The sequence below is a fragment of the Orbicella franksi genome, chromosome 5, assembly GCF_964199315.1.
Source record: "Orbicella franksi chromosome 5, jaOrbFran1.1, whole genome shotgun sequence".
NCBI classification, from domain to species: domain Eukaryota; kingdom Metazoa; phylum Cnidaria; class Anthozoa; order Scleractinia; family Merulinidae; genus Orbicella; species Orbicella franksi.
The window spans coordinates 12,216,239-12,231,794 of record NC_138149.1 but is presented as its reverse complement, the minus strand read 5'-3'; the positions used below and the strand labels follow the sequence as shown (position 1 = coordinate 12,231,794).

Below are 15,556 nucleotides of genomic sequence, written 5' to 3'. Positions count from 1 at the left end.
TCCCCCATATAGGTCCTCTAACTAAGGTAATCCCTCTTAAGTTATTTTTAGACATGGTACCCAGTTCTTCGGAGGATGTTACTCATCAGAAAAGACGTCAGTGACTTTACATCTATGAGTGACTTTACATCCCTGTCTTTGAGGAAACCAGACAAAACCAGGTAGGAGGTGATACAGCTCAAATCACCGATTTCGCTCAAACTTGGCACAAATGCTGGGTTTGGAGAGTGAATAAGTAGGGCAAAAGTAAGGGGAACGTCCTGGAAAATGGTCTTTTGTCACCATAAGTTATGCATATGAAATTAGCTGTCTTTGGTCTAGTATTTCTACAACAACAAAGACAATGTGAAAATGAAGTCCGCTTGATCATGTTCTGCAGTGATCAGTCTCAAAGCACAATTATTCGTATAAACTTGGCAATCTGGTTCCATCTTAAGTACATATTTCTTAGTGTTGTTAATATCCTTTGATTGATGGAAAATATCTGCAATGTGTAACAACAAATATATATTATTCTAGCATGGGTAATAAGAGCAATTACTAAAGTTCTCAAAAAAGCCATAAAATGTTTGGGGACTTTATGTTTCCCACATGTGAACCAGAGGCCAGTTCAACAGCATCTACAAAATACTGCTTTAAAAAACCTTTACTTACAACTTTTCCGTTATCCTTGAAGCGCATTTCACGGCTGATGTTATACTCCCGCAAAAAAGCATATTTTCCCAATAAACGTGGAATGTTGCAATGGTATAATATAGACGCCTTCCATAATAACACTCTTCAGGTCCACAATCTGAATGAAAATACAAAAAATAATAAAGGTTAAACGTTAGCGGTCTCGTAATATTCCTCACAACAGCGAAGAGTGGTCAGTACGAGTGACACAATCAGCCACTCAGTCAGTCAGTTAGCCCGCCAGCCAGGCAGCAGTCAGTCAGCCAGTCAGCCAGCCAGTCAGTTAGTCAGTTAGTCAGTCAGTCAGCCAGTCAGTCAGTCAGTCAGTCAGCCAGTCAGTTAATCAGTCAGTCGGTCTGTCGGTCGGTCGGTCAGTCAGCGAGTCATTCTACCAGTCAGTCATACACTCAGTCACTCAGTCAGTCAGCCAGTAGGTCAGCCAGCCAGCTACCTAGAAGGTCTGGCAAAAAATCAACTTCTTTGGCATAATGCTGTATTTCTGGCTTGATTTTGTATTAGTTTTTGTTATTCCTTGACTTATTAACCTCCGGACGTACAACGTTACTCACACCCCATCCGTGGTACAAGGGCGGTGGGGGTGGGGGCGCTGGATGGTACCCTTCCTCCGGGTGTTCGTTCCAAATTTAAATTGATTATATAACCCTGCTCTACAAGATGAAACCATTTGGGAAGATTATGACGTCATTTGATTTGTCATCTTAGATTCACCATCTTGTATTTCACTGCTTTCTTAAAAAGTCAAGAAATGACGGAACTTAATATAAAATCAAGTCAGAATGGTTAAAAGCTGTACAGATTTGGGATTTTCTGCAATTTGATGAGAACCGGAAAAAATATAGACTATGCAAAAAAGCGGTTCTTGGCCAGACCTACGTGAAATTTTCGGTTGTCATGGCGACGTCCAAAATGATGGCCACGCATTTGACATATCAAAATTTCCATGGATGATGAGTGAACAACTACTGAAAGTTTCAGCCCCTTAGAGTAAACCGTCATTTCAAAATTTTGAAAAAACCTTATGTAGGAGGGTGTTGGGAGACATCCATCCCGACCCCCTCCCGCCCCTTTGTGCGTCTGAGGGTTAGGAAAATAGTGAAATCCAAGATGGTAAATCCAAGATGGCGGGTGAAACACAGGCAGTGACAGCCATTGGCTGTCGATAAATCGATGCTGATTACCCCCGTCGGGCTAGTTATAGTTACCCAACGTACGCAGTACGTCCGAGGGTTAAATGAAAAATTCGAGGAAAGAAAAAGTCCTGTGTTTGCTCTGTTATTCTTGCAGTTCAGATCAAACTGCTTCGTACATTTTGAACAACATTATCTAAACATCAAAATGCAACAACTGATATGAGACAGACAATACACTCCTCACTACGTATACCTGCGAAAATAACTGTCACTTCCGCCTTGCCAGTTCCGTACTTGTTAGTGCCCAGGCACGTGTAGTTTCCCTGTACGTTCACTTGTGTCTTCGCTTTAACGGCTGTCGTATTCACCAACACTGTTGAGTTCCACCTTATTGCTGTGTATATAGGGCGTGCTCCTTTAGCTGAACATGACACGTTGTAACCTGGCAACAACTTTATAACTGAAGCTGATAGAAGCATCTCAACTTCGGGCGACTCTGTTTTAAGAACAACTTAAAGTGGTTAATATATCTAATTAGGTCAAGACAATGCGTATTTATACGAAAAATAAGTGTTTTTGCTATTGCTGTTGCAGGATGGTATTTCGTATTTTCCTTTGATCGGCTCAATGTGTACAGTATATCAGTAATGCCTAATTTCAGTATAGACACTCAACAACATAACATGAGGTAGTTAACATGAGCATAACGACATAAAGAAAGATGCTTGTTTCTTACATTATCATGTAGTCTCTTTCGCAGCCCTTATTTGACTCGTCAAGCAATGCTTCTCCTACAATGCTTAAACCCGACCCCCATTTTCTTTCGCCGTTTAACGGATCACTGATTTTGAGCCAGTCGCGCCAAACTTCCCAGGTTACACCACATAAAGTCATTTATTATCGTGACCCTAAGCCCCAGAAATGCTAAAAGAATCCTAGTATTTAGCGCACAACAGACATGGAAGTAAAACAAAGTTTTAATCAAATAACCATATCCCAAGCCAACGATATAATGACAGTAATTAGGTAGTAAAACGGGTATCCAAGTTCAATAATGCCTAATTTTCTCTACGAGATGGGCCCGCAGGGAATCATGGTAGTTGTATTCATCATTACCAGATTTCATATAGTTAAGGAACTGGAATCGAGTTTCATTGTTCCCCGGACGGAAGTGCCGCCATAGATATAATAATGAGAAAGCACACTGGATGTTACTGGAACTGTGCCAGTGCTTTATGTAAAAACAATTTTCGTTCAAAACGTATTTATTACACGTTACGGTTCGACCCTGAACTGCGAAAGGGCTCCGCAAAAGTTCTTATGAACGAGAATGTAAAATGGCAGAAACATGTAATTTGCGGTGCCCACTGGAGCACAGGAAGAAAATCTGAAGACCAATGAACAGACGTAATTTTTTCGCAGGAGTGTACTGAAAAAATAGCGGAGGAGTACTCCAAAAAACCAACTGTCGAGCTGAAACGAAAACTGAAATGTGCAAGGAGATTGCTGTCTTCCACGTCGTCCAAAGAGAAAAGTACTCCAAGAAAAGCTCCTACGAGCAGGACTCGGCTTCCTTCGTGTTTGAGTTTTTTCAGGACAAACGAAATTTTCATTACAGACAGAGTCTGCAGAAGTGTAATGATCATTGCTAATATCTTTGATCTGTTGGCATCTGAAGTAACCAATGCATGGTGCCAGATATCTTCACTCTCTGCTGTAAACGTTGGTTCAAGCATACTTTCATCATTAGTGGGAGTTTGCCTTGCATAGTCCTGCTCTTTGTGTATAATTTCATTTAAATAAGCACTTCTGTATTATAGGTGGGAATACAACCCAGATTGTTTGATTCCATACTTTTGCAATGTCTGAAGAAAATGACTTGATACGTCCACATTACACTTTGATATTCCACCTGATACTTTAGAGCTCATTTGTGAAACGTCTCTCTTGAACCCGTCACTTTGGTCTCTGCAAGAGTCAATCTTTCCCTGTGAGGTAGCAACTTTCTTTTTCTGTCTTCTTTGCGTATTAACCACTTGCCTTGCTGATCTCGCGTTCCTAAATATTTTAACCGAATATGACATACAGTCGTGATTTCTGATTTGCTAACTTTTGTTGGTCGGTGCCATTTCTGTAATTTCTAAGTACATGTCAACGACAAAAAGAGCTCGTTAACATGTGTCAAATGCTCGAGCTGAAGAAGTATTACAATGACATGACAACAAAGACCATATTTCCCTACTGGGCACTCGCAAAAACCCTTAGGAGGAATGTTGTCGACGAAAAGGAGAATAGCTGTCCCAGTTACTTCCAATGAAAAGCTTTTTAAAATGGTTCAGGCATTTGACGAATAGTTTGTTGCCATCATTGAAAGCCTTTACAGTTTCCATTCTTCTCGAAGAGAACATTCTTTGAGCCTTGTGAAACTGCCCCATCATTCCTTACCGTTTAGATGATTGTTTTTTTTTATGACTTCCTTTTGAACTTTCGGGAAAAGCAAAGTGTCGCACCTCCATCCGGCTGTAGGTGGTAAAATATCCTCCCTTGAAAGAGCTGTTGAAAATTTGTACTCTATGCAAATGCTGTTTCCCCTCCTGTCAAGTAAGTCTTCGTCTCAAGTGGAAGCAATCGTTTTATCAATTCCTTCTTCGTTCCAGATGTTTTAATTTGCAGCTCCTCAGTGACAAAATTTTGCCAATGTTTGGCTGTCAAAGGATTCAAGAGAATTATTTTCATGAAGTGCCTTTTTGACTCTTTCTACACTGAAATTTTTCGCTTCCACCGCCATTGTTTTCTCCCACTTCCGTTCGGCAAATGCTTGACTAGTTTCAGTAACCCACACTATGAAATCTGGCAATTTTGGACTGAATATTTGTTTTGTTAAATACAACTGCCATGTATCCTTGCGGGTGCGTCTTATAGAAGGAATTGCATTGAAACGGTCTAGTAGAGTTTAAACTACTGTAGCTACATTGACGACAGGAGTCTTGCTTCGGCCAAAGCAAGTTCATATTTAAGCAGCCGTTACTAGAGAGACCAGTTGCACGACGCCAAAATCTACAGAGACTATTTAGAAAACAACTTTGACAAATGGGATACACAACAGTGAATTATGCGTACGTTTGCTCGCATTTCCGTTTCGTGGCAACTCCACAGTAATTCACAAAAGTAGTTGAGATGTTGTGGATAAGAAGACATGAAGAAACTGAAACTACCCTTCCCCCCTTAAATGAACTTATTTATTCGCGAAGTATTTTGGAAAAAACACTCGAGGTTCGTTTTTGTCCACCATATTGTTTTGTTTGGTTTTGGCTTATGCGTGCAACTTCGTCTTTTAACGCAAAATCGATGTCGTGTAACATGGCGCACAGGGCGACTTTTAACGCAACATCTCGTTGAGGCAGCATTGTTGCCCGAAATTTACATGTTGCGCTAAACATACCGTTGCGGACCATTGCCGCAACAAAGTTGCGTCAAAAGTTGTCTAGTGAAACATGGATTAAAATCGGCGTTAAGAATTGGCCCGTGTAACATAAATTTCACGCGGCCGGTAACACAGACAGTTTTGAGAATATGCCGCTAAATGATGTCTGACCCTCTTGTTTCAATTAAATGCACCTAACTTTGCTTGTATGATACTCTCATCCCACCCCACACCCCAACAATTCTCGGATTTTTTGGAGACATTCCGAAGGAGATTTCCGTACCATTTGCCCCGGTTTCGAAATTTTCGGAATTTTTGGTTGAATAGAAAGTGCCCGTGGTGTCACACGCGACAAATACCCAGGTGAACGAGTTTCAAGCCCCTCATATAAGGAGATGCAGTTAGACTCACCTTGTGAATGCGAAGAGCTTTGCTCGTTGCACATGACCAAGAACAGCCAGACAATTATTTTCATTGAGAAAAATAATTTCCCTTCCATAATGACGATGTGGAGCACTACAACCTGTAAGTAAAACAATTTAGCTGCCACGATTTTGAGTGCAATTCAATAAATAGCGCGGGAGCAAACTTTACAGTCTTTTTACACTTTGTAGTCTTCCAAAATTTTAGAAGTATTTATTTATTCCAAATTCTAAATCAGTGCACGTTAATAATCATATGATTACTTGTTAGTAATGCAATTGAAAAACAAACAAACAAACAAACAAACAAACAAACAAACAAAAAATAGTTGCATGCAGCCGAATTAACTTTACTTGATTCCCATCTAAAGAAATTTCCAAACATTTTTGCAAAACACAACAACAGGAGAACGGTACAACAGCGGACCACTGAGGGAACAGGTACTCGCCGGAACAATGGAACAATAGGAGGATCGAAATGCACCAATCACAGCCGACCTTTGTGATATAAATGATACCGTGCAATCAGTCGACCTTATCGCCTGAAGAAGACTAGCAGTAAGCAGTCGAAACGTCGCGATCTACATCTCAAGTGACTACATCGTGACACAAACGATAATACACTTTATTATTACTTCCGACAATGTTGGAAAATCTTCAGCAGTGTTCATGTGATCTTTAGCAATCTTCGGATAATCTTCGGAACTCTTCGAAAATCGTCGATTGTATTTAAAAATGTTTGGTTGATATTCATAAATCTGAGGAAGGGCCCAAGTGACCTTCAGAGGTATTCGGAAAACGACTTTTTGTCTTCCGCGATTTTCGGAAAATTTTCCGCGAACTTCGACCGCCTTCAAAATGACTCAAATGACCATTGGCTGTTCCTAAGTTTTTTTCGTACTATTTTCGTAATCTTCGTTGTAATTTGCGTTCGTTTTACAACTTTGCACTCGTGTTATACTTTTTGCACCGATTTCACTTTTGAACTGCACTGTTCTTTGTCAGTCACAGTCAAGTAACATTTAAGTGTATTACTGAAGAATTTAAACTTTAGGATATAACGAAAAGGTTTAAGCAAAGTTTTCACTAAATACTCTTTTTCTTTTCTTTTTTTTCCATCGTAGCTTAATAAGAAATAACGAACGATTGTTTTTCAAAACTAGGTACTACTTCTAGGAGGGATTTGAAGTATGCTTTGTTTTCATGAACCTGTTGTGTGTCAAGTTTTTAAAGGCCCATTTTCACCCTTGATGCATTGCGCGCCGTGGTACTTTGATCCTGGATTTCGTGTTACACGAAATTACCGAATTTTCCGAATTTTCCGAAGCAAACTTGCATCGTTTGTTCCTAAAGCAATCCTTGGAATATTTTTCACTCTTTCTCTTGTTGTCATCGTTTATATTTCTGAAAGTATTTTGTAAATATTCTGTATATATTCGTAAATTTTGTTCTGTGAAGACTTTGTGTGCCTGACCAAATGGCCGCCATTACACGCCGTCGTGTTGGGAGACCAAAGTTACCTGGCTCTTTGAAGTCGATTCGGTTGAGGGAATCTGTTTTTAATCTCTGGAGGGATGGAAAAGAAGCTCTGGGATTTTCAGAACGCACGGACAGTGAGTTTGCAGAATTCCTGTTACATCGTCGAAGGTGAGGTTTGCTGTTCAAACATTTCTTTACTCTTTGAATGAATTTCAGTTGCGACCGTTTGTCTATGGTCTTTTTAACAATCGTTCACAGCGTGCTTTGCAACTTGGGGGACAGCGGAGTGATGTACTGCAGCGCCGACAAACGCCTTTAATGTTATGCACTGGAGCCGGGGATGTTCAATTACGTTCTATATCGTAAACATACTACAAGCCACCAAATGAGATTGTTTTGGGAAGATCATATGTGTGGGTCAGCAGTTGACTAAAAAAATGAAGTATACAAGTGCCCTAGCTTGTTTGCTACAAACCGCAGGACCGTGACAAACTTTAAAACTATTTCTTCACGATAAAAATGAATCTCTCTCAACGTGACATTTAAAGTCATTAATTGTCCAAGAAATACACACTTTATAGATCTTTATAAGTTCAAAATTTAAATCGTTCAGAACATCAGTTTCACTTCATTCAACAATCTTTTTTCCAAAAGTAAAATGTAGTAAGTAGCAGAATCTACTTCTTAATATGTTTATCACATCATTTTCGTGATTAAACTACAGTCGAACGTCTCCGCAACGGCCACTTTGGGGAGAGAGGAAAGTAGCCTTTGTCCTGGATGAAACCATTGTTTTTCTCATTTTTTTTTCCGTGGTGCGACATTTTTGTTTTTTTAAAAAAAGTGCTTATTACAGCGTATAAAAAGATAACGCAATCAAAACATCTCAGCGACGAGCGATACTAATCGAGTTTCGTGACCTTTTACAAAAAACTCCGAGGTTTTGTATGCACCGTTTTCAGTCTGATTAATTGGCCTCAGTTCGGGAGGCTAGCCTTTGGGTCGTTACGAAGCGCTTTATTGGACGTTGCCGTTGTGGAGAGGAGGCCATTGTAGAGAGGTTTAAACAAGAATGAAAATATAAGGACCATCGGCCTGAACATAAAAGAGTGGCCGTTATCGCGAGGTGGCCGTTGTAGAGAATTAAGTGGCCGTTAGTGAGGGTTTGACTGTACGTACCTCAAAGGTATCTACGTTTCTGTACAACCACACGTTTTCCCTGATAACTTCAGTACGAAATGTTTGTGTGCTCTCTTCTTCTTCTTTATCAGACCTTTGACAGGGCGAGGCTTCTTGATTGCCTAGTGTTTGAGAAACAACTGTCTTTTACTGGAGTTTCGAATTACGTTGTGCTTTAATATAATTCATTCAAAATTTAAATCCCTCATATCCAAAAGTGAAGTAACATCAAGCGCCTCAAAAGTTTATGTTATAGCAAATTTGTATTTTCGTGAAGTTTAAGAGCGTTCCAAACAATGATTACAAATGATATATCATTCAACAGTTTTTGCTTCTATAAGTAAACTTTAGTAAGCGGTATTATCCAAGTCAGTTTCGATATCTATATGATTCTTTTTCAAGTTGACTAAATAGGAAAAAGAATGCGTTAATTTACTGTTACCTTAAAGATGCCGACAGCTACTCGCTTTTCTTCGAATTTGCTTCAACTTGATTCCTTCTTACGACATCCCAGCTGCAAAATTTTGTTCTAATGAGTCGTATTTGCAGACCTTTCCTCGTGGTTTTGGTAATGTTCAGCCGTATGTTGTTTACTTAACGCTAATATAGTCTAGTGTGGTCTATTTCTTATAAAATAGCTACTGCATGAAAAAGGATAAAAAAACAATATTTGCGCTGCAGGTCGCTCAGAGGCCCTTGCGATCTCGAAATAATCAGGTTGCAAACAGCTTTTAGTGTAATAGTTTACACACCGGAGAAGTAAACAAGCAAAGATATTGGTGGTGCCACCTGTTGTAAGTAAAATAAAGAACCTTTTCTTCCACTGGCTGGGAAATTGAGAGGGGCCGAACATGGTGGTGATTTTGCTGCATATGTGGTCTAAGCAATGCTAAAATTAGAAATTACAACTCAGTCCCTTTGCTGGCATACAAAAAGGTGTTCAAACTCCAAGATGAATTGAATGAATTTCTGAACGGCGAGCAATTCAAATTGTAATTAGTTTTTAGTGATTTTTTTCAGGACGCACACGATGACACAATTTGAAAATGTATGCCGAACCGTATCTTCTTAATTTGACATCATACCACTCTTCGCATGGCTTTTGCGCACTAAAATAGTAATTTTTAACAAAAATAGGGTATTGAATTAACGTTTCCTTCAATGACAACGTGGCTTTCAGGGTTTTGACCTTTAGAAGTTATGGCCATGATAGTGCCCTGTTTGGATCAACAATAATAACAACAAAAATAACAATTGTTGAAATTTTGGGCTTATTCGATGAAACGCTATTGTTCTGAAACTCATTTGTAGGGCCAAAATCATTAGTGATGCTTACGAGGTTTTAGCCCACACGGGACTGCTTTGATTGAAGGGAGCAATGCTGTATGTTTTAATAAACTTCTTTTAGTATACATCTAGCACTGAAAAGAATTGATTTCCCTATTCACCTTAATTATCTTCTTGATCTGATTTCAAAATAAAATTGTATAAAGCAAAAGGCAACTTTGAGACGGCCGCACTATTGCAAATCTTAAACAGAAGCATATCTTCGGTCATGAACTGTACTTTATTACACTGCCAAGTCTTACGTGGAAAGGTCAGTAGACTCGGGATACCAAATTCAGAAATGCTATTTGCTAAAATCGACATGTATCGACCCCGATCTTTATGTTTTCTAGGTACGTGTACATCAGCACCAAGACAGTCGAGCTGTCACGTCTGTTGTGCGAGCGATTTTCAAACGAATCGTTCCAAAGCTTTCGACTCTTGTTATTATATTTTTTTGAAAAATACTACAGTGTAGCCACCAACGAGCCATAGAAATTTAGATTTTAAAGTTTTAAAAGGACGATTTACTCTAAGGGGCAGAAACTTTCAGTAGTTGTTTATTCATCCTTCGCGGAAATTTTTGATATGTCAATTGTGTGTCCATCATTTTTGACGTGTCCATGGCAACCACATATTTCCTGTAGGTGCCAAAAATCAACATTATGCCAAAAATCAACATTTTTGGCATAATTGTGTATTTTCCAGTTTTCTTCATCAAATTCCAGAAATTTAGTGACTTGTACATTTCGTAAGCATTCTGGCTCGATTTTGTATTGATTTTCGTTCTTTCCTGACTTTCTAAGAAAAGAGTAAAATCCAAGATGGCGGATCCAAGATGGCGGGTCAAATGACGTCATTTAACGCTATATGACGTCACAAGCAACAAATATGGTATCATTTTGTAGAGCATGCTCAGGGCTATCTCAACAATGTAAATTTATTTCACTGTGCCGTAACAGAACGAACCCCAAGGGCGGGAGGCTCCAACCCCCCCTCCCCCATGTACCACGGTTGGGGTATGAGTTAGCTTGTACGTCCGAGGGTAATGGGGTAGAGTTAAATTTCATGACTGGCCTAAATGGAGTGACTTCTTAACAGATACATCTTAATTGCACCTCTGAACAACTTTTCTTTAATAAGCATCGGAATGCAGGTAAATATAGGTTGTTTTTTTTTTTTTTTTAATGAAACTTCAATCAGTACATGCAGTGTTAACAATGGACGGTTGAACACAACTGGTTTGAGTGGCCGTATAAACAGGGTATGAAAATATAAAGGATGGTGCAGGTTGGGATTTCAGAATGTGGCTGTTTTTGGCCGTATCAACGGGCTGGCTGCATTAACGGGGTTTTCTTATCAGAAAATGTATGGGCCGTTCGCCAGGACAAAAAAAGGTAGCCGTAATAACGAGGCGACGTTATTAACGTGACCGTAAGCCGGGATTCCACTGTAAATGGAGGATCCTAGCAAAGCAACGCCATCAAACTCAGTATATATAAGAGAGCATCATTTGAGCAATATGCACTTTTTCGTATTTACATCGCCTCATCTAAACACGAGGAGGGTTGGGAGAAGTCGAGACAGTTGTGGACGGCGAGACGTAGCCGAGGGTTTGCATAACTTTCGAGAATTCTCCCAACACACCGAGTGTTTAGATGAGGCTATGTAAACATGGAAAAAGTGCTCTATTGCTTTTAAAAAGTAATTCTCAAAAATAGGCGTGAATCTAAAATGTCACAACAGTCTTAACTCACCTATCAACTAGTGAGAGCGCGCGTAGTGGCTCAGTTAATTTATAAAATGAAATGATGCGCGCTCTGGGCGTGAACAAACAACTTCGCTTGGCGACAGAAATCTATTTTCATTGTTAATGTTGCAAAAGAACTGGTTCATACTTTTAGCTGATTCATGCCTTTTGCTGTAGTTTGGAGTTCACTCAAGAATTTGGAGCTGCTCTCGGCTACTCCCCGAGCAACTCTAACGCTTCTCCCGTACTTTTTGAGTTCCATGGGTAAAGGATAGCTCGATTGTGCACGCCGTGGTATGAATAAATTATTGTGAATTTATTTGAAGTCCCAAGAAAGCGAGTAAATTCGAAGAAGAAGAAACGACGACAAGAAAAGGAGCTGGGGAAAAAACAGCAAAAAAAAACAAAACAAAACCGCGGACTTCATTTTTGTCTGGTTCCGGCCCGACAACCTGTTCCCTTGGATATGTAGTGCATAGATTATAAGGGAGAAGAATCCACTTATATTATTTTACCGTAATAAACACGGAAATAAGGTGTAAATTAAACAAGGACAAGAGCCATAACTATGGAGGCATAACTATAGGGGTACATGTATAACAGCAATACGAAAGGCAAATGAGATCACTTGGTTTACACACGTGGGTGCGTATCTGTTTATTATAACTATGAAATTTAATATCCCACGTCTATTGCTACACGGTATGTTAACTGAAAAAAAAAAAAAGATTCGTCGTGCATAAAACGTTAAAACAAAATAATATCATAAAAAGTAAGAATAAAAATTAAAGGCTTAGAAACACACACTAAAAAAGAGGGTTGAAGGCAGATTTCTTGGAAAGAAACAGCGCTGCTCTCCATTTCTTCAGAATCATGATCTTGCCATGGAGCTACCGGCCGGCATACGGGACTGAAGTTCCTGTGATCAATAAAAGGAAATCAGTTTTTCTACCGTCCAACATCCAACCAACCGTTTTCACTCACGTGACCATCAGCCGTGCAAATTTTTGACGTAGGAAAACAGTTCAACTCCCGCAGAATTAGTTAGTTTGGGTATACTTAGGCTACTTTAAGTATTTTTAACGACCGCGAAAAATCATCGCTTCTCAATTTCGGGGGGGTAGGGGAAGGGGGGGGGGAACCTTGACTTTCAGAACTTTACGTTAATAGTCGTGAAGTTGACAGAGGTGGCTATGAAGTACACCGCTATTTTTTATGCATACAGGTGTTTTGAGGGTATCTATTCCCGTCTCAGCATTTCAGTTTTCAGCGTAAACTCATTTGAACGCAGGAATCAAGCAGAACCAAACAAGTAATTTTACTCGGCAGAGGACGTTGTGACCTAAACGTAGATAGGAATACAATGTTCATATAACTAAGAGATTCTGATCAACCTACCCTGGCCTCCTGAGCGTACGCACAGAATGGACAGCACCAATGCATAAGGCAGTCGTTAACAAACGTTCCCTGTTGGTCAGACCATCAAACAAATTCAAATAAATATAGTAAATTTCTTTCATTTTTTTAGCCCCGTCCGTGCGTCCGTTCGTCGTCATTATTCGTCCAGTTAAGAAATCCCATTCGTTCAGCTGTTGACCCCCATCAATCCGTCCGTCCGCTTGTCCAGTCTTTCGCTCGCTGGTTCCTTCGTTGGTCGGTTAGTCAGTCAGTCAGTCAGTCAGTCAGTCAGTCAGTCAGTCAGTCAGTCAGTCGTGACTCAGTCAATTAGTCAGTCAGTCAGTCAGTCAGTCCGTCAGTCAGTCATTCCGTCCGTCCGTCCGTCCTTCTGTTCATCTATCAGTCAGTCAGTCAGCGAGTCAGGCCGCCCGTCCGTCCTCCCGTCCGTCTGTCAGTCAATCAGTCCGTCCCTCCGTCTGTCACAGTCATTCACTCAGTCAGACAGGCATAAATTTATTCAAGCCCACAAGGATGATATGTAGCGGTATATCAGAGTGATGATCCGTTGGTAAGACAGAATTTTGTTATATGGCAAACTTGTGCAAGATGAAAAGGGGAATTCTGATTGATTCCCTGAATGATCATTATTCTACAATATAGACCGCTAAAGTGGACCACTAAAAAATTAGTTTTAACGAATTGCTTTTTCCAACATTGCACAGATCTAGCAGTGTTTTGTTAAAAATAAATAAGTTTCCTTCAAATTTGGAAAACAATGTGAGTTTAACTTTCACGAAAGTGACCTTAAAAGCGTAAATCAATACTTACCTTTTGCGAGCATGTTTACCGAGAATTGATCGATCGCAATAATAACCAATATTTTCCCGAGACAATTGGAAAAATAGAGAAAAACACTGCGGGAAAACCAGCTGTACATCTTTTCGAGTTCTCACAAAATTTCACGCCTATTTCTATAGCTCTAAGGAACGCGGAGAAAATTCTGTCTATTTCTGTTAAAAGCACTGCAAGAGAATGAAGGCAAAATCCCACGTTCGTTTTGACTGTTAAAACGTAAATTTCCTCTACTCCCGCATTATTATCACAACAATTCGTGTTAGTTCTGTACGGTAGTTCCATTTCCATGACAACCCATGGTAACACACGTACAATTTTACTGCCGAAGAGAATTAATTATCTTTTTATTTTCTTTTTGACTCCGAGTTACAAGTTGTTTTATTAGGTTCCCTAAATGTTTACTTGTAACCATAAAATATATTTGGTAAAACTTCATTATTGCAACCTACGTTGTATTTACTTTAGGCCCATCGAGAAAAAAAAAAATGCATATATTAAAAGAAATAGACTAAGATTAAATTCAAAAAAATTCTTGAATACAATCATAACAATATTTTGTTCATTTTCTTTTATATATTTCCTCCAGTTAACCCAGCTTGTTCTTTGGTCGTAATGTTTTTTTTAATGTTTTGCTATGGGTGTCATTTTACTCACGAGGTTTCGGTGTGCTTATCGCATGAAAACAAATGGGTCTCGATGCCGCGACAATCTTTGTTTGTTTTTTAAGAAATAGCTTTTGTTTACTTACGCCGAGTTAATTAATTCATCTGCTAGCGATAGGACAGCTTTCGAAGCCTCCTGCGATCTTCTACAATTCAATGCTTTATTTTCAGTTTTTCATTTTTGTTGACTAAAGTATACAGATGATACTTTGTTTCAGTCTGTTGTTACGCACGCAGAATCCCACATTTGGAGGTGTGCTCGATGTGGTGGAAAATCTATAAATCGCTAGTTGCTCCTCTTCTAATCCACCGAAAATAATCCACAATTTAATACTCTCGCATGAGTTTCCGTGTAACATAACGCCTTGGAATTGTGAAAGTAAACATGAGATGACTCAGTGGGGAGCGCGAACGATGCTAACATTTTGTGATCCAAACATCCATCGCAGAATAAACGTATTCTCTGAGACGTTCTCTAATCATAAATATTTCGTTGACCTAGTGAACAAGGAAGCGAAAAACTCACCGGAATTTGGAATTTATCTCGGAGTTTTCCTCGATTTTGGGCGCCACAGTAGATTCCGATGGGGCCCATCAGAGAGCAGAACCCGTGGTAGCAGCAATTTTCTCCCAAAGCTTCACCGATTTTCCCCGCAACTATACACGGGCAGAAATAGGTCTTGATACAGATGCCAACATTTTCGAAGCAGGCGCACAAACCGCTTGACCAGTCAGTCATGTTTTTGAATGTAATGTAGCCGTTGAATGCAAAACTGCCTGTAAGAATACTTGGCACTCTCTTAAGCAGACGTTCGCGACTTTTGACTTCCCCGAAGTTTTTTAAGTTTCCGAGCAACAAGGGGCCTTGATTTGAATGCTGTTTATCGCACATGTTACTTCGCGACGGACCAAACAAATTTCCTCATTGGTGAACAAAAATAAACGACCTTTGACCAAAGCTCTTCCACTTTCCTGTCTAGACCAAACATCGAAACAAATAGGCGTTTGTATACTACGTTTGTCATGCAAGAGTTTCAGTTCACAAAAACTTTTTGCCGTGAAAAGAAGAAAACGAGAACAAAAGTAACAAACAAGAAACTCGTGGAGGCTATAGAGAACAAGCGGTTAAAGATCAACTGCATTTTCGCTCACAAAAATAAGGGAGAAGCTTCTTGTTCAAAAAGCTAGGCTGCCGATGCTATTGTTTGAGAATCGCAGCAGGATATGCAAATAAA

At 39.6% G+C, this 15,556-nt stretch overlaps 1 protein-coding gene across 1 annotated transcript; it reads right to left on the bottom strand.

The window, feature by feature from the left end:
• Positions 1–12,040: 12,040 nt before the first annotated feature.
• On the bottom strand, positions 12,041–15,177 carry LOC145486329 (uncharacterized). Its single transcript, XM_081464970.1, has 3 exons — positions 14,848–15,177; positions 12,805–12,873; positions 12,041–12,325 (listed from the first exon to the last, which is right to left on the bottom strand). Exons 1-3 carry the CDS (start codon positions 15,058–15,060, stop codon positions 12,278–12,280), a joined length of 330 nt encoding a protein of 109 aa, XP_081321096.1. The 5' UTR covers positions 15,061–15,177; the 3' UTR covers positions 12,041–12,277.
• Between the last annotated feature and the right edge of the window lie 379 nt (positions 15,178–15,556).

What these genes read in the sequence shown, in the direction of transcription:
- LOC145486329 (XM_081464970.1), bottom strand. Translation starts at nt 15,060, where the DNA reads ATGACTGACTGGTCAAGCGGTTTGTGCGCCTGCTTCGAAAATGTTGGC. An exon ending in GAGATAAATTCCAAATTCCG is followed by an intron (nt 12,874 to 14,847) that starts GTGAGTTTTTCG and finishes TCTGACCAACAG; the next exon opens with GGAACGTTTGTTAACGACTG. An exon ending in CGTACGCTCAGGAGGCCAGG is followed by an intron (nt 12,326 to 12,804) that starts GTAGGTTGATCA and finishes TATTGATCACAG; the next exon opens with GAACTTCAGTCCCGTATGCC.